The sequence below is a fragment of the Saccostrea cucullata genome, unplaced genomic scaffold (assembly GCF_032062105.1).
Source record: "Saccostrea cucullata isolate Sc308-1 unplaced genomic scaffold, CSIRO_AGI_Scuc_v1 ctg4001, whole genome shotgun sequence".
NCBI lineage: Eukaryota > Metazoa > Mollusca > Bivalvia > Ostreida > Ostreidae > Saccostrea > Saccostrea cuccullata.
In genome coordinates this window covers 10,509-37,636 of record NW_026938745.1, presented here as the reverse complement: position 1 = coordinate 37,636, position 27,128 = coordinate 10,509, and the positions used below count along the sequence as shown (strand labels likewise).

At 33.8% G+C, this 27,128-nt stretch overlaps 1 protein-coding gene and 1 long non-coding RNA gene across 2 annotated transcripts; both read left to right on the top strand.

The window, feature by feature from the left end:
* Nucleotides 1-6,313: 6,313 nt before the first annotated feature.
* On the top strand, nucleotides 6,314-25,168 carry LOC134251131 (uncharacterized; the record flags this gene model as incomplete). Its single annotated transcript, XM_062733488.1, has 6 exons — nucleotides 6,314-6,509; nucleotides 7,662-7,725; nucleotides 7,907-8,004; nucleotides 10,194-10,394; nucleotides 24,178-24,312; nucleotides 25,032-25,168. Coding segments are annotated over exons 1-6 (657 nt in total), but the record flags the coding sequence as incomplete, so codon positions are not given.
* On the top strand, nucleotides 20,371-21,529 carry LOC134251130 (uncharacterized). The gene is made up of 2 exons (XR_009988675.1): nucleotides 20,371-21,336; nucleotides 21,378-21,529. It is a non-coding gene; the product is annotated as an uncharacterized LOC134251130 (long non-coding RNA).
* Nucleotides 25,169-27,128: the final 1,960 nt, after the last annotated feature.

Genomic DNA, 27,128 nt, shown 5'->3' with positions numbered 1-27,128 from the left:
TAAAATAATATTTTATGTCGTTGAGAAAGTAAATTTAAAAAGTTCCAAATTATGGGAAAATTATTTATTTGAATCTAATTAAGTAATTTACTTCAATCATTAATTAAATTCTGTTATTTCAGACTGGTTATGAATTAAGTATTTTAAAATACATATGTGAGGCTCAGAGTTGATATGGTCATCTGAAAATTTTATGTTCAATTTGACGAATACATGTACGGTGATAATTATAGAATTATTTTGACTTCTTCCTTGGAAAGTCCAATATGAATGAGTGTATATTTAGAGGCAAACACCATAGTGCGGGTATTACTGTCTCATGACAGCATCTAGTTTTTGTTTGAGTATACCAATCTTTTTTGCAAAATCTTATAAAGATTTGGGGCGCACAGGAATTGTTAAACACAGGATTGATTCTGGGGACAACCATCCTATCAAAATACCACCAAGGAGGGTACCCGTTCATCTTACAGAGGAGGTTGACAAATAGGTGAATGATATGCTTGAAAGAGGTGTGATCGAGCCATCTAACAGCCCGTAATCAGCGCCTATTGTGTTAGCAAAAAAGAAGGACGGTACATTTTGCTTTTGCATTGATCACCGCAAGTTAAATAGCTCTACAATCAAGGACACATACCCCCTTCCCAAAATAGACGAGTCACTGGATCAGTTGAGTGGTAACTCATGGTTCTCTACTCTAGATTTCTGCTCAGGATATTGGCAGGTAGAGATGGAGTCAGACAAAAAACAAAAGACAGCATTTGCCACACGTCATGGATTATTTCAGTTTAAGGTCATGCCATTTGGCTTATGTTGTGCTCCTGCAACATTTGAGCGGCTTATGGATAGTGTTTGGCATGCCTTCACTGGGATATCTGTCTTGTTTACCTGGATGACGTGATAGTGACGGGCAAGACCTTTGAGGAAATGTTGGCAAACCTTAGAAAGGTATTCGACAGACTGCAAAATGCAGGCCTTAAACTCAAAGCAAAGAAATGCTGCTTGTTTGCCAAAAAGGTGACTTACCTTGGTCATGTTGTGTCAGAGGAAGGTGTAGCGACTGACCCAGACAAACCAGCTGCAGTAAAACAGTGGCCAGTACCTACTAATGCAACTGAAGTACGTTCATTTCTTGGGCTATGCAGCTATTACCGGAGATTTATAAAAGATTTCTCAAGCATTGCAAAATGCCTACATACGCTGACATAGAAAGGTCGCACATTTGCTTGGACAAAAGAATGTCAAGAGGCATTTGACACCCTAAGAAATAAGCTGACCAACACTCCAATCTTAAGGCATCCAGATTTCTCCCATCCCTTCATTTTAGACACTGATGCCAGCAATATGTCTATAGGCGCAGTCCTATCACAAAAGATTGATGGTCAAGAAAGGGTTGTTGCTTATGCAAGTTGGACGTTGAAAAAGTGTGAGCGCAGGTACTGTAAACCAACTTTTATTCGCGTGCGAGAAATATCCGCGAGTTCCGCGACTTCTTTTTACTCGCGAATATTAATCACTGCGAACCATTCAATTTGCTAAAGATTTGTAGGGAATGTTTCTTTGGTCGCGGAAATTAGTCGTTGCGGATTGATTTTAAGCTGACAAATCGCGAATAAAAGATGACACGAATAATAGTAGGTTTACAGTATTGTGTTACACGAAAGGAATTGCTTGCGGTTGTCCACTTTGTCAAACACTTTAGACATTATCTCTATGGTAAAAAGTTCATAGTCCGCACAGACCAGAGCTCCTTAAGGTGGCTTTTCAAATTTAAGAATCCTGAAGGACAGTTGGCACGGTGGTTGGAAATCCTCAGTACATACGATTTCGAGATTCAACACCGACCAGGTACACAACACAGCAATGCAGATGCATTGAGTCGTGTGCCATGTCGCCAGCGTGGTTTTGATCCAAACTGGGAGAAAAGTTTGCAGTGTAACAGGCCGGACGAAGTAAGAGCCATATCACAGGCCAGTGATTGAAGGGACGATGATGATAATCCATTGTTGTCTATGAAAGACATTCAAGACAAAGACAAAGACATATCCCTTGTCAAACGATGGGTCAAAGAAAAGACAAGACCTGGGTACAGTATAGCCAGTGGCCAAGGATACGTATTACGTTCTTTGTGGTCACAATGGAACAATCTCTATATAGAAAATGACATTCTGTATAGAAGTTTTGAAGAGGAAGATGGAAAGACCATACGCCTGCAGGCTATTGTACCTAATAGCCAACGACGGACAATATTCAAGTTCTGTCAAGATGTGAGGACAGCTGCACATCTTGGTGTGAGCAAGACACTAGCTCAAATAAGTTCTATTGGCCTGGTTTACAAGCAGATACCAGAATGTACATAGCAGGTTGTGAAAAATGTTGTAAAAGGAAGGGTCCTCAAATGAAGAGAAGAGCACCGATGGAATTGGTTGAGAGTGGTTTACCCATGGACTGGATTGCCACTGACATACTGGGAGAACTACCAATGACAGAGGATAATAATAAATGCATATTGTTGGTATCTAATGCACCGAGTCTTTTCCAATGCCGAACATGGAAGCCAAGACAATTGTAAAACTAATTGTTGAAGAAGTAATTGCCCGGTTCGGCGTGCCATCAGTAATTCACTCCGACCAAGGTCGACAATATAGTAGTAGTAGATTTAATCAGGTAACAAAATCAATGTATGATACAGGGTGGTACAAATATAAATAATGCATAAAATGAAAAACCTAATCACAGTAATAAAATTTCAAAAATAAATATAAAATTCTAAATACAGGTGTCCTTTTCCGAATGTTTTTAAAATATAAAGCAATTTATGACATTTCTAAATTTTATGAAAAAAAATATATGCATTATAATCATCGTGATATCATGACATTAATTAATAAACCTATAACCCATGAAAGCAAAATTGCTTATTTCCAATGGGGTCCTTTTTATAAATAAATAAGTGAATAGATAAAACAAAAAACTAACTAAACAACAAAATTAAATACGAGAATGTAGGCAAGATTTTGGCAGATACATTAATCAAGGCACCTCATTCAGATAGGACAGGTATTAAAAAACCCTGTATCAAATTTGAAAATAAATTACACAAAGCATTTAAAATAAAACAATACATTCATAGATGTTAAAAATCAGAAATATATAAACGAACTCTCTTCACAGCTTTTAAAATCCTCCATTAGATGCTTTTTTACACAATTCTTAAAAGTTTCTTTACATTCTAAATTCTTAATAAAAAGTGGCAAGTCATTCCAATCTTTGATGGCATTGTAATAAAAAGTCTGATCTTGGCAATGTCTAATCGATGGCAATTTAAAGTTGTGGCTATTTAAGGATCTAGTATTAGAGTACATGTAATTATTACTTAAACTTGTAAAATTTGTTTCAAGATAAACAGGAGCTTTCTTATGAACAATATTAAAAACATGATTCAGTCTCATCTGCTTCACTCTCCTGTCCACATTCAACATATTAATAGACTCAAAAATACTATAATTGATGGAATGCATCGGGGATAAATCCAACATAAATCGAATGACCTTATTTTGGCAAATTTGTAATTTACGTTTCATAGCTTTTGACAGTCCAGAGTACTAAGAGCTACATGAATAATCTAAGTGACAGAGGATAAGTGCTGTACATAATGAGAATTTGCTCTTTTGATCCAAAAATCTTGCTTGTCTATACAAAAATTTTAATCTACAGTTCACCTTTTGAACAAGAGAAGATACAATATTTTCACCACATAATTTGGAATCAATGTACAGACCAAGATATTTAACTTGTTGAGAAGCCTTAACCCAATATGAGAGTGCGCTATTTGAAGAGATGTGCCAGGTTCTCCAAATTAAGAAAACACGGACTAGACCCTACCATCCACAAAGTGATGGAATGGTAGAGCGTTTTAACAAGACGCTAGTGACAATTCTAAGCGCTTACGTGAACGACCATCTTTCAGATTGGGACAAAAACCTACCATTTGTAATGATGACTTACAGGGCTTCCGTTCATGAGACAACTGGCTACAATCCCAATTACCTGATACTGGGAAGAGAAGTGTCAACACCGCTTGACATCGTGTTCTAGATGCCCAGATCAGTGCAGAACATTCAAACATACAAATGGGCCTGGGAATTAAAAGAAACCAAGGAAAGTGCACATAACCATGTCAGAGAGAACATAAAAACAGCCATGATTAGACAAAAGAAGTATCACGACCAAAAGTTGTCATGGCAGAAATTTGAGCCAGGTTGCCAAGTCTATGTATTCTTTCCAATTAGGAAGGCAGGTCGCTCGCCAAAAATTTACCAGTTACTGGCGGGGTCATTACAAGATGCTATCAAAGATAACAGATCTTACCTACAAGGTTGACTGCGGGCGTGCTGGAAAACCACAAGTGATACATGTCGACAGGATGCGTCGTAGGTACTAGTACCGTCAAATTTTGCAAGGTGAGATACCTGATGATGAGAGGACGAGCCTGAACCTCTAGGTGATGAAGCAGAGGAAGAACAAGAGTCAAATAACCAATTTGATGGAGACGACATCCCTGTTAGACGCAGGAGAAAACCACGGATGGAAGACTACGTCTTGTATTAGAGAGCCACAAGTTATCGGGCATTGCAGAAATGTATATAGATGTAAATATTGTAAATAGTTAATCATATGCAGGACGCATATGATATTGAGGGGAGGGTAGTGAAACGGAAATGGTTGTTGGTTAGTTTCGTACAAACGTTAGACCTACGTTATCTTTCAACTTCTTAAACACTAAAAAGTATTAATTTTACGATCATACAAGTAGTATGAATCTGCCAATGTACAGGGACTGCTCTGAAGTAATACACGCTGTATAAGTGTATTGAAGCCTCTCTGGAGACGGTGTTAGCTACAAATTAAAGCTGTGTGTCGTCTTATACATTGTAGTAAGACCTGAATAAGGTATACAGTTGAGGAGGGCACATAGCTGAGGATTTACGATAGCCATAACATAAGACCTGAATAAGGCAGTCACTTGGTTATACATTGAGAGAGGTGGCATACCACAGAGAAAGGTGGGGGAAGTGCAGGAAACTTGTACAATCGTAGCGGCAAGACAAGAAGAAATTCATTTGCGGGAGATACTTACACTTGACCACAGTTAGTGGTTGTCCAATCAAGAAGAGATCCATTGTATTATTTTATTGTATTTGTATATATTTGATTGTAATTTTATTTGGTCAACACAAATCTGAGTTAACAGGTTAACGAACCTAAGTGTAACGCCTCGGTGATACAAGACATATCACCAAACACCAAGCTCGGCCGCGTTGCACGTGACACTTCTAAGGGATAGATAAAACAATTATTTGTCATCTAGTGTGGATCCAATTTTGTTGCAATGATTCCAATAATACGATTGGAGAGGACAAAGTAATTGTAATGCTTTACCAGCATTTTCATGTGTAATCCGGTTCCTCATTAAAATTGAAAATACAGTAAGGATGTATTCCCTTTGACCTGTAGGAGAAAACAATTTTCAGGAAATAGTGACATTTAAATATTAAACTTTATTTGTTGTTTTCTGTTGTTTTATACCTTATAAATACGACCAATCATGACGTTGATTTTTGTAGTAAGATTTTTTTTTTGACAGTCTATAATTGCCCAACCTCACCTAGGGGTCAAGATTTAAACTAATTTGTTTGATCTGAGGATGTTTCTATAATAATTTGACAACTCATGACATTAATTAAGTAGAAGATTTTACCTATATATTCATATGTAAAAGTTTTGTCCTCCATTATAATCATACCCTTACCCTGTGTTTAAAAATATTGATCTGCCCTTCACCTGTACTCAGCACTCAGGACCATTGAGCAATGAGGGATCTTTATCGTAACAACGCCTGCCTCTGACACGGGGCCTTGGTTTATAAGGTCTCATCCGAAGGACCCGCAACTTTCACTTCAAAGTGCCATGTGCATGGGGAAGGAACAGTAGCTATACATTTGTTATCTACTTAGGTCAGTCGCGACCGAGATTCGAACTCACGACCTCTCGATTCCGAATTGCGCGCTCTACCGACTGATTTACCTTGAACGGTAGTTTCACAAGAAGAGGACTAAAGAGAATTACTTTTTTAATGGCATGGTATTGCCGGTTTGAATTACGTGTGTCGTGTTAATATTCATTACATCTACACACTAAGACATAAAAAAGTAGAAAAACGGGATCTGATTTTAGTCTCCTGTCGTATCACTGCCTATCCGACGAAGGAAACTCACTGTAAAGATCACTTCCTTAAAATTGATTAAAACACTTCATGTACAAAACTGCATCTATAGTGTTCTACAGTAACTGGTGTTATCTGATGCGACTAGGAAGTATTTTAAACTGCGTTGAGAAATTGACATTAAATACTTATAAACTATTATATATGTGCACGACACAACGAGGCATATCTGTATGAAACAACATTATAAGTTCTAGGATAATGTTGTATCGCACTGTGTTTTGTAAGTTCACTGTAAGGCACTTTTATTTATGTTTACTTTGTTATACATATGTAAGGAATGCAATGTGTAATAAATATAATTATAGAATTGTTTTTTTTACTACGTAACAGCAGTCTACGTTAATGCTTGACAAGTGTAATGGATTGTATTTTGCTCGGAGGAAAAATCAATTTAAAAAAGTAAAGTAACCATGTAGTTCAGTATACTAGAAGTTTTATTGGTTTTAGTTACATGTAATTATAGATAATAGCTTCAGCAAATTGTAGCTTGTAATATTATGATTTGATTTTTGAAATATAGTCAATGCTTTGTTACACTGTGAAGCTTAAATTTGTTTTGTTTTGTCTTTTTGACCTTGATATATCAAAAGTACATGTTTACAATTTTTCATAGAAATGCTTTGATTTGCTATGGTGAAGCACTTAAGGGACTATACACATCGTAATATTATCATACTTATAACTAGTTCAAAATAATCTTGTGCTAACCATAGTGTTATTTATTTTAAGGGCCGTTACATATAAGGTATATCGTACAATATTTAACATAACGTTATATCCTCTGCAAAAAACTAATGTAATTTTTGGCTGTTTAATTGAAACACATATATTAATTGTTAAATGCATTTTTGATTGTTAAGAGATCGATTTTTTTAAATACTGTTGTAATTAATGTGCTAAAATTGCTGATGTTTTCCCCGAGATTTAAAACAAACTTGCTTTGCATGCTTTAAATTTGTCATTTTGAATTTCTCTAATCCTTAAAATATGTATGAATTAATCTAAATAAAGTTACATGACATAATAAATGAAGGATGTCCCAAGACTCCCAACACATGTTTTACACTTTTAAACTGATATAAATATTTAAACCACAAATTACATTTATGAAATCAGCAACATAAAGTAAAGTTGTGTAAGGTTTATTTGTGAATTTCAAGCATACACTGTATTAAGTTTTGTAAAAAATTACTTACTAATCATCAAATTCATTCCGTGGAATAACATATATCATTTTACAATTTGTTCAAATGACGTAACATTGTCTTTACCATTGTTTGAGCAAGATTTTAGTGTTTTTCCTTATTTTTGTTTACAAATAAAGTTTATGTTAATACACTATATGTTCACAAATTATCCTTATCTTTTAAAGGGATAAAGATTGCAGTGCTTACTATCTCTTTTGCACTAGGTCGGCGTAAAACACAAACTACAAGGTAAAACAATTAATAGCTGATGATTTTTTTCATAATTTTGATTTTAAAAATTCAAGCATTCTGACGGAGTGAATAAAAATTGCTAACGCTCAATTGTATTTGCAAATCAAGAAAACAGATGCGTATTGGGGCTATTTTCCGAACACTTCCAAGTCTAATTTCACTTTGTTTATGTTTGCAGTAACATCTGCCCTAGAGATGTCATTACTTATGTATCGGATGGAAACGCCTGTAATAGATCGTTAAAAGATTTAAAAATCAGCATAGACAATTTTGGAGGTATAATGATATTATCATATTTATTCCCTTTCCATCAAAATAATTACATGTACATGTACTCTCTCTCTCTCCACTCATTTCACTTGGTTTTTAAACATTCAAAATATATATGTACTCGTTAAACTCTAGAACTATGTCATATCATTTAGTTGAGAATTTAAAGCACTTGGTACTTTTGCTTTTATTGACCTATACCCACACTTTCTCAAAAAAGTTTTGGTATAATTATTGTTTAATCTAATTAAAATAAGACCTTTCATATCGTTCTGAGTAATTTTATTTCTCGCTCGTAAAACGACAAATGAAATTTCGAAGAGCGAGATGAAAGGTCTAATCTGTATTATAGATTGATTGTTGATACCCCATTTATCGCCATACTCGCCTTCCTCAAAATTTCATTTCATATAAAAAATAACCAATTGACCTTCTAATATTAAATAGATCTTATCCTGTAGATCCGATACAGGTTTGGAATTTCTATTTTTAACGCAAAGAAATTAAAGTTTTTTTTTTAAATCGGATTACCGGAACAACTCCTACATTTGACAAAAAAGCATATAATTCTATATATAAAAAAAGGGCTACTTGTGCCCGGCAAATGTTAAATTAAGTTTTGAATTTAGATTAACTTCGTATTATTGAAATTCATGAAATGATGAGAGAAAAAAACTTTCTGTCAGAAAAAAATCTCGTTAAAAATGTTAATTAAAAATATTGGATGATATTCTCGGGATTCAAACCCTATGAATAAAAATCCAACATATAATACTGCCTAGAGACTAACGCGTTAAGCACTATGCTTCATGCCTCATGATGAATGTTGGCATTTAAATCATGTTTGTCATATGACTCTTGACTAAATGGACCTGAAGTATTTTTCAGAAAGATGCGAACAATTTATGATAAAAGTGTACTTTGAAGGTACAGTGGGTTTTTGATCCATGTTTTTGTAAATCAAAAAAATTATATTTTATTGCAAACATTTATATAGGATCATCTTTCAAAGAAATGGAGCGAAGACCCACTCATATTGAAGAAGGTTTGTTAAAGTATGTGGAAATTATCGATTTTGGGTTTTTTTTTTTTGTGTGTAGTCTTTTTCATAGGCAAATATTCTTAGTCTTTGTGATATTTTTTGTAAATTGTAGAGATTTTACGTTAAGTATACTTTTATATCAGATGAAATATCAAATAAAATTTGGATATAATCGAGATTAAATTTGTTTTCACATCATATCTGTCGCACTATAGGCACTTCATCCGCCTTATCCTCCCATCTTCTTTCATTTTCACATTGCCCACGTGGAGCAGTTGTTAGAGAGTCTGATCTAGAATCGCGAAGTACGGAGTCGATCCTTGCGTCGCGAGTACGAATCCCACTGTGAGATGTGGGGACCGGTCTTTCGGATGAGACCATATAACCCAAGGTCCTGTGTCGCAGTAGGTGCTGGCACGAAAAAAATCCCACCCTGCTTATTGGCCCTGAGTGCCGGGTACAGGACAAAATTTGTAGCTCTCCATCAGCAATTGGTGGCGTCCCCATATGAGTGAAAAATTCTCAAGAGGGACGTTAAACAACATATTAATCAATCAAACGGGGATCAAAATTGACGCTTATCTACATAAACGTTGTTCTCAGAATTCCTCTAAATTGTATGAAGTTGCCAAATCTTAATTTGAGAGTTTACTGATGATATATTGTACCGTCATGAAGGTGTGCCATAAAGTTCAGAATTTCAATTTTTTCATCTTAGCTGGGGATCGAAAAAAAAGTATTTTACCCAAAGGGCAAAAAAAACCTTCAATTCATGAATTCTTTCTCACATTTCAAGCAGAAGTAAAATAAATGTTTGTAATATGGCAGTTAATCTTTGTTTAAATTTGCAAAATTGTTGGCTTTACAAAATTTATTTGAAATGAGCTGGGAAATGTCTACTCAAAAACTGATATGAATTGGCGCACTTCGATCAATTCTAAACACTCCATATTTTTTGTTCTATCTTTTAAATTAATTGATTATATTAAATATTTGTAATGTGCTGTTGACGTCAGGAGGGCCAAATACCAAATTGTTTTGATCAAGAGGAACTATACCCCAAAGTTGTAAAACAAAATATCACACTTATTCTTATTTTTTTTTATAAGAACATCTCTATTATTAATTCATTTGTATTAACATTTTTTTCCAGGAAAGAATGGATGCAATTCCAATTGCACAGCATCTTTTAATTACAAGAACAACGACAGCAAGCAATATGACATTGGTGAAATAAAAGTAACTGTTTTCAACAACATAAGAAATATCTCACTAATGTTCGATGCCTGCAAGAAAGGAGCTAACAATAGCGATCGTACTTTATCTATAGATTGCTATAAAGTAGAAACAAATGGTACATCTTAAATACTTTTCGTATGCTGAGTAAAATATTTAACTTATTTTATCGATATATAATTCAAACACTCCAGCCCTGAATTCACAGGTTCCCCACTACTCAACGTAAGAATTAACTTACTTATTATACAGTCGGAAATGTCACCTAATCTCTGTATACACTGTCTTTGCGCACCACGTCCTACATGTACGTCACCAACCTGCTCGTGCACTCACCTCAACATACGCCCCAAATCCTTCTTGGGGTACGAAAACCTACTGGAAACCTCAAAATGCCCAAACAGTAAAATGTACGACTCCTTGGCTTTCCCCCTTATCAGAAAAATTTCTAGAATTGGACATGGAAAATCGACTACAATCAAAACGTGGACGTACACTTAACAAACAGCCACTTCTCTCACTGACAAAACCGTATACACTTAAAATAGCCATATTTGTGAACTCTAGTATAAAACCAAACTTGGATATAATTGTAGCTATTTACTACATGTAGGGATGTCAAATCGGTCAATTTTTAATGTTCGATTACGCGGACTTTTTTTCCGATCGAGTACCCGATAACTCGGTAAAAGTGTAAATAAATATAAACAAGTAAACTGATAACATTGTAAAATCTTGTAGAAATAAAACTGCATGCTCTGATGGAAGATTTAGCCGTAAATTTGCTTCTGTTGTAACAATTATGAACACTTCGTGTCCGACGAAATTTAATATATTAACATATCAATTTATTTATCAGATAAACACAAGAAATAAATTCATAAATGGTTCACGGTTATTTTATTTAAAATAATAATCTGCTCCGTAATTACTGAGACATAAATTACAATTACCAGAGACTAATAGAATCATTCATTACTACGAGTGTGGGATAGTGAAATTCCACCGAGGGGACAAGATTCACAGTCTGAGGCTTTGCCGAGTCCTAGACCGTGAATCTTGGCCCCGAGGTGGAATTTCACTATTCCCACACGAGTATGTAATGAATGATTATTTTTCTCGCATTATTGTATCCAAAATAACGGCCTGTCAATGACGTCTCCATGATGGGGCTAAAAAAATATTTTTAATTTTCCATCTAATTAAAAATCTGAATACACCATCGGAGAGAACGTACCTGAAAATGGTTTACACTATGTGTAAACTGATAAAATAATTTTCAGTCCGTGTGAATTAATCAGGAAGATAAAAACTGGGAATAAAAAACTTATATATCCGACAGCGTAAAAGAAGAATCACTCCGCGATCTAAAAATAGTGCCATTAAAAAATTGAAAATACGACAATATTTTGAATGAAAATAAGTTTATATTAATAAGTTATATGACAACAGTTTAATTATGTGTTATATTTTTTTACATTGTTAAAATTCTTTATATAATGACGGAATGTTTACATTCTCGTTCGTGGCGTAGTAATACACAGTGTAAGACAGAAAAATCTCACACTGCTGTCTCACACCGGACAAGTCAATCTTACACTGGTGATTATGCGAGAAATGTTTTTCTGCCTTGGGTAATTAATGTTATTTAATGTCTTTAATGTCTTTGTGTTGCGTTTCATATCAAAGTACCTTTCGTCAGAACTACAGTATCAACTTGATCAAGTTAGCCTAACAGAACGGATTAACAATCTCTGTACACGTTTTCGTTCCTTAATGTTATAGTATTACGGCAAGTTGTACTTTGGTGCAACGATGGATATAAGTTTTTTAAAGCCTTTGCCTTCAAACATTTGCATGTAATCAAACACAACCATATCAACAATTGCACGTGTAATATCATCTGTCTCTTTTCCTGAGAAATTACGGCTTCTTGGAGAAATGACAAAATTATCTAATTTATTAAAATAATTGTAATCGATATATACGATGTTCAGTGAAAACAATCATTAATTAAAGCAAACCAAAAATAAAGGGTAGCAGACAGTCGAAGGTGAGAAAAGCCATGTAGCAGGTGCTTGGTCACAATGATTACTGTAAAAACACTGCCCCTGGCAGTAACGGTCATTTAAAGGCGTAGGAAACTTTAATTACTGTATGTACAAATGCAATAAACATTTTACGCTTTTAAAAATTAATGAATAAGTTAAATAGATTGATTGATTGATTGTATACTGTTTAACGTCCCTCGCCAGAATATTTCACTGATATGGAGACGTCACCATTACCGGTGAAGGGCTGCAAATTTGGGCCTATGCTCGGCACTCAGGACCATTGAGCAGGGAGGGATCTTTATCGTGCCACACCTACTGTGACACGGGGCCTCGGTTTATACGGTCTCATCCGAAGGACCGCCCCATTTACTCACCTTTTACGACAAGCAAGGGGGTACTGAGGACCTATTCTAACCCGGATCCCCACGGGACAAGTTAAATAGAAATATTCAAAAATCTACATCCGAGTAACCGAGTACCAATAGATCAAGGTACAGGGTACTCTTTGACATTCCTGCTATTTACATATTCAATAACGGAAATAATACAAAACATTAATTAACTTCATCACATTCTTTTTTTCCCCAATATTTACATTTGCAAATGTTTTCCTTTATATAATACTACTGAAAGCAATGCGTATATATAAATGTATAAATACAGGTACGGGGTCAAGAGGTCATCGATGTGCGTATAGATAAACATTCGACGTAATTTCTTTGTGACGTCATAAAGGGTCAACGCGCGTTCAGTGGATACACACATGCCGTTTGGTTTGAAAAATAACGCATTTCATACTTTAAAAGTCACAATCAGACAAATATAAAATATGAATAAGTCACAAATGTAAAAATGAGTAATAAGGTATCATTTTAAAACATCTCTCGGGCTATAAATACGGGTTAGTACGAGATTAAATTCATCATATAGCCGGAGGGCTTTATGGAATTTAATCTCGTGACCAACCCGTATTAATTTTATATCCCGATAGATGTTTAAAATGATACCGTATTTCTTAAATAATACTTTAAAAATTTCAAAGAAATATAAACAACATTTTCCTCTCAGTTTAACGAATCTACTAAATCAGCTGTCAGCTCAGCACTAACAACGTCAATAACCAACCTGGTTACGCATGTGAATGTCTTCAGGTAACTATATCCCTAATAAAATTGAATTAAGCATCAATTCTGACCTGTATTTAAATTTCTTTTAGTTTTAAAGTTATAAATCTCAAATACATATGATCTCAAAAGGATTTTTCTGTATTTCTGGGACACCCCTTCTTCTTTGGGGGAACACATGCAGTCTTGTTTAAATATATACACACTATCTTTGAGTCAAATGTTGACTGAGGTACACACTTAGTTTCGACGAATTTTCCGTTATTTCCCGATCATGACAAAATCCCTATTTTGTAATGTTTAATGCAGTTTTGAGCTTAAATGCTATTTGTTATTTCCGAAGATTTCATAACCTTTTCCCCAGCGGAATATTGTTATTGAATTCAAATATGAAAACACGTGACCAATTGCAACTAATTAATGATTGGTTTACATTTCAATCTCACATAAAAGAATCTGAGATTAAAGGCCATTTTTATTGCCATTAAACACAATATTTTATTTTTATCTGAACTGGCCTCAACAATCCAGAATCTATTAAAATCAATGACACAATTAAAATCTGTTAATTTGTTGACGGAATGAAAAGTGTTCCTGAATGAATAAAAAGAAGTTAATTCCTAGGCTCAAATTATTTTTAGTCATACTACATGTACAGTATTACATTCTAGTCGGTCGGTCGGACATTGACAAAAATTTGACCTTTAGTTTATTTTACTGTATTCCATAAGTGTATTTATGTATATAAAGGAATTTATGTGATCTAAATACGTAATAAATTGCATATTTTTATTAATTACCAATTTGTTTGAATTCATGGGTCCCGAAGGGTTTTCCGGGTTTTATACTTAAGCGTCCTCTAGTAACGGCTATTAGCCTTATCCTTATCAGAATAACATTTCGGCTCCAAAATGTGGTTTACAAATTTTACTTAGGTATGAGTATTTATATTGTGTCACTTATGCAGAGTAGGGTTTTGATTCAAAGATATTGATTTATTGTTCGTTTGCAGATTTGTGTAGAACAGTGAAATATCAATTTCTATCTGAATATCTCAGCGAGAAGGTTCTGTATAGAGGATATTCGGGTTGCATTACATTGATATGGTAGGCTCGCAAAAGTTGATAAAATTAAACCCGATTTAGTATGTATATGCAATAAGGTTCTAATGATTTGTGTAGTCTAGATATTAAGTTATGCGACTGGGTTGAGAATGTTTTACTCGCTGAGAAAAATTCGGGGTCATTTGGTGCACAGTGTAATGTCAACATACCAAATTCTTCAAAGTAAACCACCAAGTAAACCTGACAGGTTCTTAATAGAACATGAATCCTGCAATGTTAAGGTGTTGTTGGTATTAACAGGCTTTTTAACGCTAAACCAGGCAGAGAATTTGGTTATCATGGTTAGGATGTAAGATTTTTTTTCTTCTTTCATTACTAAAGACTTTGGTCATCAGAAAATGAGAATAAAGTAAACTGTTAAAATGGTGTGCACCAAAAATGAGCACATGGTTACACAAACTATTAGAATAGTAACAGGATGTCGGTTGTTTCAGCACTTTAAAACTTGTAGGCAGATTGTATAACTTCAATACTTATATTTATAACAATTTAGTGTAATATGGTGAAGTTTGGGTAGGTTACAAGTGCATATAATGTTTTTGGTTCATTAAGGAACTAAGGCCTGTGGATTGTCAGTATACGATAAGAATTTAGCACTGCAAATGCATGTAGCTAGAGTAAATTGCCTTTGTTGTTCATCATGTAGCTATTACAGTCAGTCGCTTATTTTGATTTCATTATTTGCCATTGGGTTGGTTGCATAATTACACAGATAAAGCATATTAAGGTAGTCATATTGTATATTTATGCTTTGCTTGGGTTTTTTTTGGAACTTGGAAATGAAAATAGTGATTTATTAGCCACATCACGCTCATAATAATAATAATAATAATAAAAAAAAAAAGGTTGGTTAATTAATTCTAGAAATCCTCTATGGTTTTATATGCTTGTATACAGTGTATATATATCCTGTATGGTTTGGTTACCAAGGTAGTCCATATATAGTTGAACAATTTTTGCTATATATATCCTATATGGTTGGATATGCTTGTGCACGGTATGTATATGTATAAATATTTCTGTATGGTTTTGTAACCAATTTGTCCTATATGGTTGGACAATTAATTTTAGCTATCCTATATGGTTGGATATGCTTGTTTACAGTGTATATATATTGAATGGTATGGTTACCATATTGTCCTATATGGTTGGACGCAGTATATTTATATCCTGTATGGTTGTAATTAATTTGACATATCCTGTATTGTTGGATATGCGTGTATACAGTATATATTTATCCTGTATGGTTTGGTAACCAAGATGTCCTATATGGTTGGACACATTATTTTTAGCTATCCTATATGGTTGGATATGCTTGTACAGCAATATATATCCTGTATGGTTTGGTAACCAATTTGTCCTATATGGTTGGACAATTAATTTTAGCTATCCTATATGGTTGGATATGCTTGTATACAGTGTATATATATTGAATGGTTTGGTTACCATATTGTCCTATATGGTTGGACGCAGTATATTTATATCCTGTATGGTTGTAATTAATTTGACATATCCTGTATGGTTGGATGTGTATACAGTATATATATATCCTGTATGGTTTGGTAACCAAGATGTCCTATATGGTTGGACAAATTATTTTTTGCTATCCTATATGGTTGGATATGCTTGTACTTCAATATATATCCTGTATGGTTTGGTTACCAATTTGTCCTATATGGTTGGACAATTATTTGCCATATCCTATATGGTTGGACATGCTTGTATATGGTAAATATATATACATATACATATCTGGTACAGTTTGGTAACCTGTTTGTCCTGTATAGTTGCACAGTTAATTTGAGATATCCTATATGGTTGAATATGCTCATATAAGGGTATTTATATGTTAATCATGTGATTGGGTAACCAAGTTTTGTTTTACATGGTTGGACAATTTATTTGGCATAACCTTTATGGATGAATAGGTTTAGATACAGAATTTTTATATCCTTTATGCTTTGGTAACTGAGTTTATCCTGTATGGTTGGATAATTTATTTGACATATCCTGTATGTTTGGATATGCTTGTATAGAGAATGTATGTATATATAATTATATATCAAGGATTAATCCTGTATGGTTGGACAATTATTTGACATATCCTGTAGGGTTGGTTATGTTAATATTTATTTAATATTTATTGATCATGAATGGTTGGATAAAGAAGTTGTTCAGTATGGTTGAACACTTTATTTGACATATGTAGTATGATTATAAATATGCTTACAAATATCTTTATCGTGTATTGTAAGATAACCAGATTTGCCCTGTATGGTTTGACACTCTGCTTGACATGTCCTGCTTGGTTGGATATGCTTATGTTCTACATATCCTCAGGTGTATGTTTGCCTTATTTGGATAACCAGGTTTGTCTTGTGGTAGTTGGACAATTTGTTTGACATATCCCTTATGGTTGGATATGCTTATAACTATATCTTATAGGTTGGGATAGCCTAGTTTTGTCATGTATGTTTAGGCAATTCATTTGACATATCCTGTATGGTTTGATATACATAGCTAGCTTAGCCCTGTCAAGTTAGGCAGATATATTGCTTGTGTACGAGTACAATAATTTGCAGACCTATATATATATATATATATACACAATGATAATAACTATATTGAATGAATCGAGAGCTTGTAGCATATATTTTGGTTAAAGCTTCTAATCATTAACCAACATTGCATTTTCAATTGTAAATTTCATTACGGTGGACTTGTTTATGATTTAACACAAAGAAATTGGCACGGTTTATTAAAAAAAAAACAACAACAACAAAAACAAACAAACAAACAAACAAAAACCTGGGACTAAAACTGGTACCATTTAATATTTCTTCTGCAGGGATCAATTTTTATTTTAGCACTGATTCCATAAATGCTTTAACAAAAGACTTAGGAAGAGCAATATATTGACCTTGGAGCACCACCTTTTGTCAGTCTTGTGCCTACCACCAAAATAATGGGTACACATTGATTTTAACTCTAACATTTCAGTAGCACCCAGAAATACAGATCAAACAATCAATACTATATTTCAGTGGAAAACAGCAATCTATGCATTTGATTTCTGTCTATACTAGAAAATTCCCAAATGAAACACAGTTTTGTGTAAATCATGCAGAGACAAGTCATGATTTGGCATCATCTAGAAGTAAACCTTGACAAACTGTTGATAAACAAATTAGGATATATAGACAAGTTTAAGGGTATGTCTTCGGAAATGGTTAGTGTGTAATTTGTGCTTCAGGCATTTAAACACAGGGATATAGAGAGGAAACTACAGGTCTTTCCATCTCCCCCTTCTGATCAAGGTTTAGAGTAAGGCTTTCAAAAAAAAAAGAGAGAAGCAAATCTCCATAGAAATTTGCTAGCCATATAATAGGGAAGGGCTATGCAAGCTTGAAAACTGCAAATTCCAATGCATTTGTTTAGAGTGTGGGAACAATTTGCAAAGCCCAGATAATTGACATTATTCCTTAAGTAATGTAGTTATGTTTTGTTTTGTGTTTTTTTTAACCCCTATTATCCCAAATGTCCTTAAATATTTATTCCTAAGCAATTATGTCATTATTAATGACATTCGGTTTCAGAATTAAGCATGGATTTGATTTACAACATCAGGGTGCAAGATCTTTTATACCATCTGAGTATCTCAGCTTGGTGTGTATACCCAGTCACAAAGAGGATCATGAACTACTGGGATTTCACTGGGAAAGTCTCGTATTATATGATAAGGTTTTCACTTGGGTTGTCCAGTTCTTTTGCTAACTTTTGAAGATCTTTCTTTGGTCTTATAATGGATTGGTAAAGTCAATTGACATTTTCTCTGAATTACTTGTGTTGGATAAAAAGACTTCATGGGCATCTACAAAGCTAGTATTTCTTAAATTGAATTTGACAAGTGGTAATGGAAAATCCAATATGTTGCTACCTGAGAAATTGGAGAAAAATAAAGCTACATTTGCAAAGAAATTTAAACAAACAGTTTGTATCTTAATACGGTGGTTATTTGAACATATACCATGTATAAAGGTTACATCAAAACACATGCATCTCCACAGCTGATTCTTGGGTAATGGTTATTGTTTGTTAAAAAAAATAATAATAATAATAAAAAAAAAGAATATAGAAAATTATATGGATCTTGCAAAAAAAAAGAAAAAAAGAAAAAAAAAGAAGGCAATATTACCCTCATGAATTATTCCCAATTGTTTTGGCTGTTGAATTATGGGACTTATTTAAAGAATTCATTTGTCATATTCCAATCTGATAGTACAGCTGTTTATTGCATATTGTAAACTTAACAAACACCAGAAAATTCATTTTTTTAAAGAAGATTATTGTTGGTTCTTTACAATATTTTGGGTAAAGAGTGCTTGTGGATATTTAAGATTACAAATCTATATTTTTCAACTCTCCAAACACAGCCCGTATTTCTTTTTAGATTCCGCTTTAGCTCTTATTGCAAAGTAAGTGTACGGGCATACTCTAAATTGTTTTAAGGGTTTCATTCAGGGTGATCAATAGACCAAGTGCATTAAAGTGGTCTCCTTGGGACAGGTTTATATGTCTTATGTCTTACCGGTACCTATTCAGTTTAGGAAAATCAGCTAGCTCTATATCACTTGGCAGCATGGATATACTATTTTTAAATGCGAAACACCCCCGATTTCTTGAATCGTTTGTTAATCAGTAAAATGTTAAGTGGAGCAAAAAAGTTTGCTAGGTCAGTTGATGCGTGCATCCTATTACTTTTAATATTCGAAATTAAAAAAAAAATAGTGACAATACCATAGATAGCCAATTCTTAGTAACGGACATGTTGCTACAGGGTTATGTTCCTTTTTGTAATTTATCTTTGCTGAGAGGAAGGGAAATCGCGGTTCATTCAGACTCAAACCCATATTTGCTGCTTTGAGGAAATATACCTTTTCAGCACGACAACAAGGGAGTTTAAAGGAGTCTTACAATGAATCAACTTTCAATACAATTTAGGTAAAATAAAAGTCTATCTAGAAATAAAATCCAAACCCAATTGCAGTAGGTGAAATTAGCTGCAAAGGACCCCCTTTTTGCTACAGCAACACCCTGGCACATTTTTTAGTGTTTTTAAGACTCACAAAATGAGATATGGGATGGTTGCAACTGGTGTCATTCCAGAGAACATTAAGGTCCCTGTTTTCCCGCCTGTTAGTAAATAGATGTTTTCATTTAGGGTGGTAGAAAGTCCGATTGTAAAGGATAAATGGTTGAGAAAGTATCCTTTATTCTGTATTATTTGAACGTATTAAATACCTAGATAGAGGATTCGGTCTGAGGCGGTATCCTCTATTTTTCTGCATTATTTTTTTTAACTTAATTGTTAATAATATAACCTCATAAAAGCGTCAATTTCATGCTTTAAATATCATAATAATGCATGAGAAAGCTTAACATTGCATAGTTTATCTACCTTCACTTTATACTACACTTACATACAGGTACACAAAGTATTCGGTGACTGTCTGAGGCGGCACTGAATACATTCGTTGTTGAGTATCATATCGAGAATTGTATTAATATTTCATCTCATTTTGAATTATTTAAATGCTTTTGTCAAGATATGCAACTATTCTATTCCTGGTACGTACGTTAATGACTTTCTCGAGTTGTGTATGAATTTATCTGCCTTCACTTTATATTAATATACACTTGCATACAGGTACATGAAGTATTCGGTGACTGTCTGAGGCGGCACTGAATTCGTTGTTGAGTATCATATCGAGGATTGTATAAATATTTCATATCATTTTGAATTATTTAAATACTTTTGTCAAGATATGCAATAATTTTATTCCTGGTACGTACGTTAATGACTTTCGAGTTGTGTATGAATTTATCTGTCTTCACTTTATAAACTTACATACATGTACACGAAGTATTCGGTGACTGTCTTAGGCGGCACTGAATATATTCGTTGTTGGGTATCATATCGAGGATTGTATAAATAGTTTATATCTCTTTGAATTATTTACATGTTTTTGTCAAGATATGCAATAATTCTATTCCTGGTTGGTACGTTAATGACTTTCGATTATGTATTTATTTTATTTTAGTTAATATTTTTATTATCCATCCTTAGAATTCCATTGATCTATGTTGTGAATAGTTTTGTTAGTATTTACATCGTTATCAAGCTGTATACATTAAGTAATTGAAGCACATTTTTGGGTGGGGCGAGCGACCCTTCTCTGTACGTTCATTGTCCCTCTTGTGGGATGTTTTTGGGCCCCACCTTCTGCTGCATTCTGATATTGTAAAATCTGTAATCTCATTTGGCATTTGTAATAAATGCTCTATACACACACACACCCTCTTTATTATTTAACATGCTGCAGAACAGAGCTGCAAATGTGCTTCAGGTTCACATGAACCGAATTGTTCATCAGTTTCAGTATTTAAGAGCACATAAGTGTATTTATGTATATAAAGGAATTTATGTGATCTAAATACGTAATAAATTGCATATTTTTATTAATTACCAATTTGTTTGAATTCATGGGTCCCGAAGGGTTTTCCGGGTTTTATACTTAAGCGTCCTCTAGTAACGGCTATTAGCCTTATCCTTATCAGAATAACATTTCGGCTCCAAAATGTGGTTTACAAATTTTACCCACCACCACCCCTTCAATCCTCCATAATTATTGTTATTGTAGAAAATACATGTACTAGTTTCTTTTATATAAGGTGCCTATTGTTATTGCATGACTTTTGTTATTGTAGAAAATAGATGTACTAGTTTCTTTTGTTTAAGGTACTTATTGTTAATTTTGTAGAAAATATATGTACTAGTTTTCTTTTGTATAAGGTGTGGGATGTTTTTGGGCCCCACCTTCTGCTGCATTCTGATATTGTAAAATCTGTAATCTCATTTGGCATTTGTAATAAATGCTCTATACACACACACACCCTCTTTATTATTTAACATGCTGCAGAACAGAGCTGCAAATGTGCTTCAGGTTCACATGAACCGAATTGTTCATCAGTTTCAGTATTTAAGAGCACATAATGAAGGTCATTCATAAAATCTTTGATATTTACTTTTCAATGTCTTTGTCCGAGATAAAATTACAAGTACTAAAAAATAATTTTTACTTCATAAATCTACTTGTTCATCGATAGGTGCGGTAAGAAAAATCACACGTGTGCAGGGTGTGACAATAGAGAAAGAAGCGCGCTAAGGAAGCACTTGAATTTTCGGAATCAAGAGCATTTAAATATATATAACTTAGGAATATAACTGTTAAATATTTTTGTTTCATGACGATGATCAATCGATTGGCTTCCGTGATAATTTTATGCAAAAACCAAATGAAACCAAAAAATTAGTTATTCTTTCAATTCGGTCTAGAAAAATGACCAGGAAGCCTACAATTTATTATTACAAGCGAGACATTCTACACATGCGATATGCTGCTTGGTGTAGAAATGGTATGCTAAATATGCTTTCTTAGTATAAGTCATAAAAAAACTTTAACCCCGATAAAGTAATTTTGGAGAAAACAAACTCTGTGAAGCAATTTTTCAAAATACATGTATATTAGGAGCGGGTTTTTGGAAATGTACTATTTAACGTGCATACAGTGTATCTACATTACATGTAGCAGCACGCAGTGTTACAACGCACTTTGAAAAATTACGCACTTTGAAAAAATTTTTCAAAGTGTGTTAATTTTTGGGACCAGGTTAACGCACTTTGAAATTTTTTTTCAAAGTGCGTTGAATTTGGGGACCAAATCAACGCACTTTGAAAAAAGTTTTCAAAGTGCGTTAAGACTGTACATCATAATTTTACACCATGTCAACATTTAACGCACTTTGAAAAAATTTTCATGAAACAAAAGGAATTAGACTTATATTTTAGAAATAGACAACAGTATTACCCCCTCGCAACGTATGATGGGATATAGTGATGCGATTATGTGTGTTATTACTTTATGTGTATGTTATTTTTTCTGTGTGGAATTGATGTAATTTGTATCGCGATCGATGTCAAATGCTGCCTTGATTTACTGAACATGCTTTTTGGGAAGGAATGCTCCGCTTTGCAGTGCCCTTACTTTGATGTGTTTCTTTCTAAAAACTGATGGATTGAAGAAAACCTAGAAACGGACAACGAAGAAAAGACTGGTTGAATTAAGGTCTATCAGCTCAACTCTTTATCATTCCCACCCAGATGTATCCATTTCTATAACTCGTAAACTTAAGTGTCAATGATATTTGAAAAAAAGAGCATTCTAAATACAATATAAGCACTGTACAAGGAAGTCTGTAGTAAATCGAAATTTTGTTCTTTTAAATCTCAAAGTCTGTTTATGTTCATTTTCAGGAAAATCAGAATATTAATTACATTTAATTATATTAAGTACCTGTCTGCTTTTCGATGTTAATTTGATACCATATCTGATAATCTCTCTGTTAACCTCCAGGTATTTAACTTACATGATATTTTCATAGGAATTGTTCATTTAACATGTATCTAATATCTTTTCTCATGTTTTACGCAAATAAATAAAGCAAATATATTTAACTAATAAAATACAATTATTTAGTTTTCAATAGATTTAAAATTGGTGAAAAATAAGCATTTTTTTTTCGTTTTTTGTCTATAAACATATGCCCCCCCTCCCCCCCCCCCCCCCCCCCGTGAAACACAAAAAAGCTTTGGCATAAATTTGTAAAATAACAGTCCATATTATCTGTAAAAAGGAATTTTTGTTTCACGGGGAGGGGGGGGAGATGTTTAAAAAATATTTTCAGTTTTCCGTTGATTTCTAAAGTGGAAAACACAAGTTTTGCCAAAATTATAGAGTTATCTCTCTTTGGTATCCCAAATAAGTAAGGTTTTATGAAAATTCATATAAATATGTATAAAAATTTTGAGAATCATTCCAAGAATTTTAAGAATTGACTTAGAGATAGGCGGAAGAATAATACTATCGTTCGTAGTTCTTTACGACCTTGAATGTTGACCTTTTGACCCCAAATTCAAAAGGGGTCTTCTTCCTAAGGCCACAGGGATTCTGTTATGTTAAATTTCATTGCGAAAGCTCAAAGGGTTGTCGAGATATCGTGTGGAAACGACAGCGTTACAGAAGGACGGATGGACGGACAGTTAGACGGACGGACGGACAGGTAGACCCAAATTAATACCCCCACTTTTCAAGCGGGGGACAAAAGGTATCAAATCAGGTTCAAATGATAAGTTATCATACTTAAGATTTGTAGGAATATTGACTAAGCCATGCAGAATTTTTTTTTCAAAGTGCGTTAATATGGTCCATATTAACGCACTTTGAAAAAAAAAAAGATTTTCAAAGTGCGTTAACCTGGTCCCAAAAATTAACGCACTTTGAAAAATTTTTTCAAAGTGCGTAATTTTTTCAAAGTGCGTTGCCACAACGCAGAGACGCACGTGGTATACGTCTGATGTGACAGAATTTAAATATTGCACATTTTTTCATCTTGGTTAACTATTAATTTTTTCTATTCAAAATCTATGAGTTTATAAAGATGAATACATCTAAATCCCGAAAATTTTATTTTAAATACAGCTTACTTTTACCAGCGCTGGTGCAGAAATAGGTTGGATTGTCTACATAATCAATATTGTTTACAATATGGTGATCTTGGGGTCTGCTCAGCGACCAAAACAATTAACATTTCTACCGTAGAAAAATACAACAGAGGTAAGATGGAATATATTTCCGTTCCATTTGTCCGTAAATACTTTATCATTAACGGCAGATTTCGTTATAAATGAAACCATAAATCTATTTAGGGCAGGGGTTGTTCAGGTCTTTTTATAAAATGTTGTCAATTTCGTTTTTCGACAATCTTCAATGACTTTCGATCACTTAGATTTACTTATTCGTTTATCATAACTCGTTTAATTGCAGTATAAATGGATTTAAGGAAACTTTTTCAGATAGTTTAACTCCGAAGCATGATATTGTCAAAGAAATTAGTTTATTTCGAAATGCTATTTCATGTATGTTACAGTGAAAAGTTTTTTTTTGTAATACAATGTGAGCTGTGTAACCTTTTTTGTTAAAGATTCATGTACATTAATCAAAACAATTAACATTTTCCATTTTAAGAGATTAAAATAAATATTTCCTTTGATCTTATCTACAATTATTCCAGTCACCTACGTGGCTGAAATATAGGACAAAATTTGCAGCTCTTCGTTTGCAAGTAGTGGCGTCTCCATCATCCTCACAATATCAAGGGTTTGTGATTTCTCAAACTCCACATTTGAGTGGAGTTCGAGAAATTACAAACCCTTGACATTGTGAGGATGCGTCTCCATACGAGTAAATATTCTCGAGAGGGACGTTAAACAACGTACACACAAAGAATTAAGGAAACCCCAAAATACAAAAATCTGAAAATATTTTCTTTATAGAAAACAGAACTGATGGATATGATATTGGACATGTGGTTGGTGCAGCTATTGGTGGGCTCGTTACAGGCTTAGGAATTTGGGCTGCTGTAGTGTTCATTTTAAAAAAAAAATCAAAAAAGCCTGAAGGATCAATCGAGGTTAGATTTTTATTAAGATTTAAAACATCCATAGACTAAAGAACAGACATAGAAAAGCAAGTTTTAAATCCTATATATTTGTACAATTTCTGTTTAGACGTTAATAATTATGATGGGCTTCTTTGAATTTCAATTTGGTCGTGGGGAGTTCATTGAAAAAAAAATGAGGAAAGAAGTATCAATTTTTAGGGGTTTACTCGACGTATTTAAATTGATACGAAACCATGAAAATGAAATATATACTCTTCAAAAAAGGAAACGCATAGTAGAATTTTAGTGACACATTGAACATAAAGATTATTTAGTAAGATGATGCATTGATAAAACAGAAATGTGGTAAGCAACACGACTACTGTCTAAATGTCATAATTACTCAACAATTTTAAAATTACAGTCAGTTTTAGACCATTAAAGATCAATATCTGGTATGCCCCCCGCCAGACACAAATGATAGCCACAAAAGACATCTAATTGAAGCAAATGTGTGTAATAAAAACTGTATAGGAATTCTCTCCCACTCCAAATGTAGAACTTTAGTCAGCTGTTGCAGAGTCTGGGGATGCGATTGTCTTTGGCAAATCATGTCAATCCATTTTGTCCAATGCTGCTTAATTTGGATTAAATCTAGCGATTTAGATGACTGTGACTGAAACAGGTTGTTGGTTCTTTGCAAGAATAGGTTTGTCAAACGAGCCATATGTGGCTGTGTATTGTGAGATTGCATTACAGCTCTAGGATGCTGCAAAATTGAATGGGTATGTGTAGAAAGAACATGGTTAGGGTACCTTTTTTACATCAAAGTCCATTGAATTCGAACCAAATCAATCTTAATTTCTTATGATACCGTTTTCCATATCATTACACTACCACCACCAACTTTTTTAACGTCCTGGAGGCAGTTATCTCTCTAACATTCATTACAAAAGCATTAGGACTCTTAAACTTATAAGAGGCTTTCAGATAAACATTCTGGACTTGTAGGTTAACCAAACTGTTCAGCAGTGAAGCTGTGGTCATACTCAATTGAACTGAGATCTTTGAAGTCGATATTTGTGATGCTGTGGGGTCAGAACAATGGCATAAAAATCTTCTTGCAATAAATCATAGTCAACTGAAAACAGTCTTGTTAGATGATATGTGCAGTTCAGGGATAGCTAACGCTTTAGATAGCGTCCTTGCATTACATTCATGCAACTTTCGTAATCCTCGGAAGTGATGCTGTGCTGCTGATGTCATACGTAGTCTACCATATTTTTTGCGAACATTGGGTGTTCGATGTTAATAGTTTATGTTTTATAGGTTAGAAATTGTCTGTGTATAACATTACAACCTCTAGCACTTGTAGATTGCGATACCCCTGCTTCCAGTCGCCCATTTTCCTTTTCGTGCTACGCAACATTCAGATGCAGCATTTTTAGGAAGCGTCATTTTTCAGATAAAACCAGATTCAAAATATCGAGAACCCCCGCTTTGGACAGCCCCTTTGTACCTGAAGGAATTACATCGGAATTCAACAAATGAAAACTGAGAGATAAAAATTTTTGGGAAAAATTTTGCAAAATCAGGTCTTTTTGTCTGTGAGACTTGTGGAATAGCTGTTAAGTTAACAAATGCATAAAAAATTATGCATTTCACTCAAATATATCGTATCCATACAAAAATAAAAGGTATGAAAAACTATCATACATTTTCAGGGCATTGTTTCTACTGTGCGTTTCTTTTTTTTTTGAAGAGTATATATTCCAAATTTTTACAAATAGAAAACTAAAACGGAAATGTTAGCTTCTTTTTCAATTGATGATGGGCTGAAATATATATATATATATACGAGGGCTGTTCAATAAATAATGTCCTCGGTGCTCAGAAAGAAGCAAACGACGCTTTTCAATGATTTAGTCTTCATGATTTTACTTATTAATCTCTTTTAAGTAAAATACATGTCCAAAACATTTTTATATAA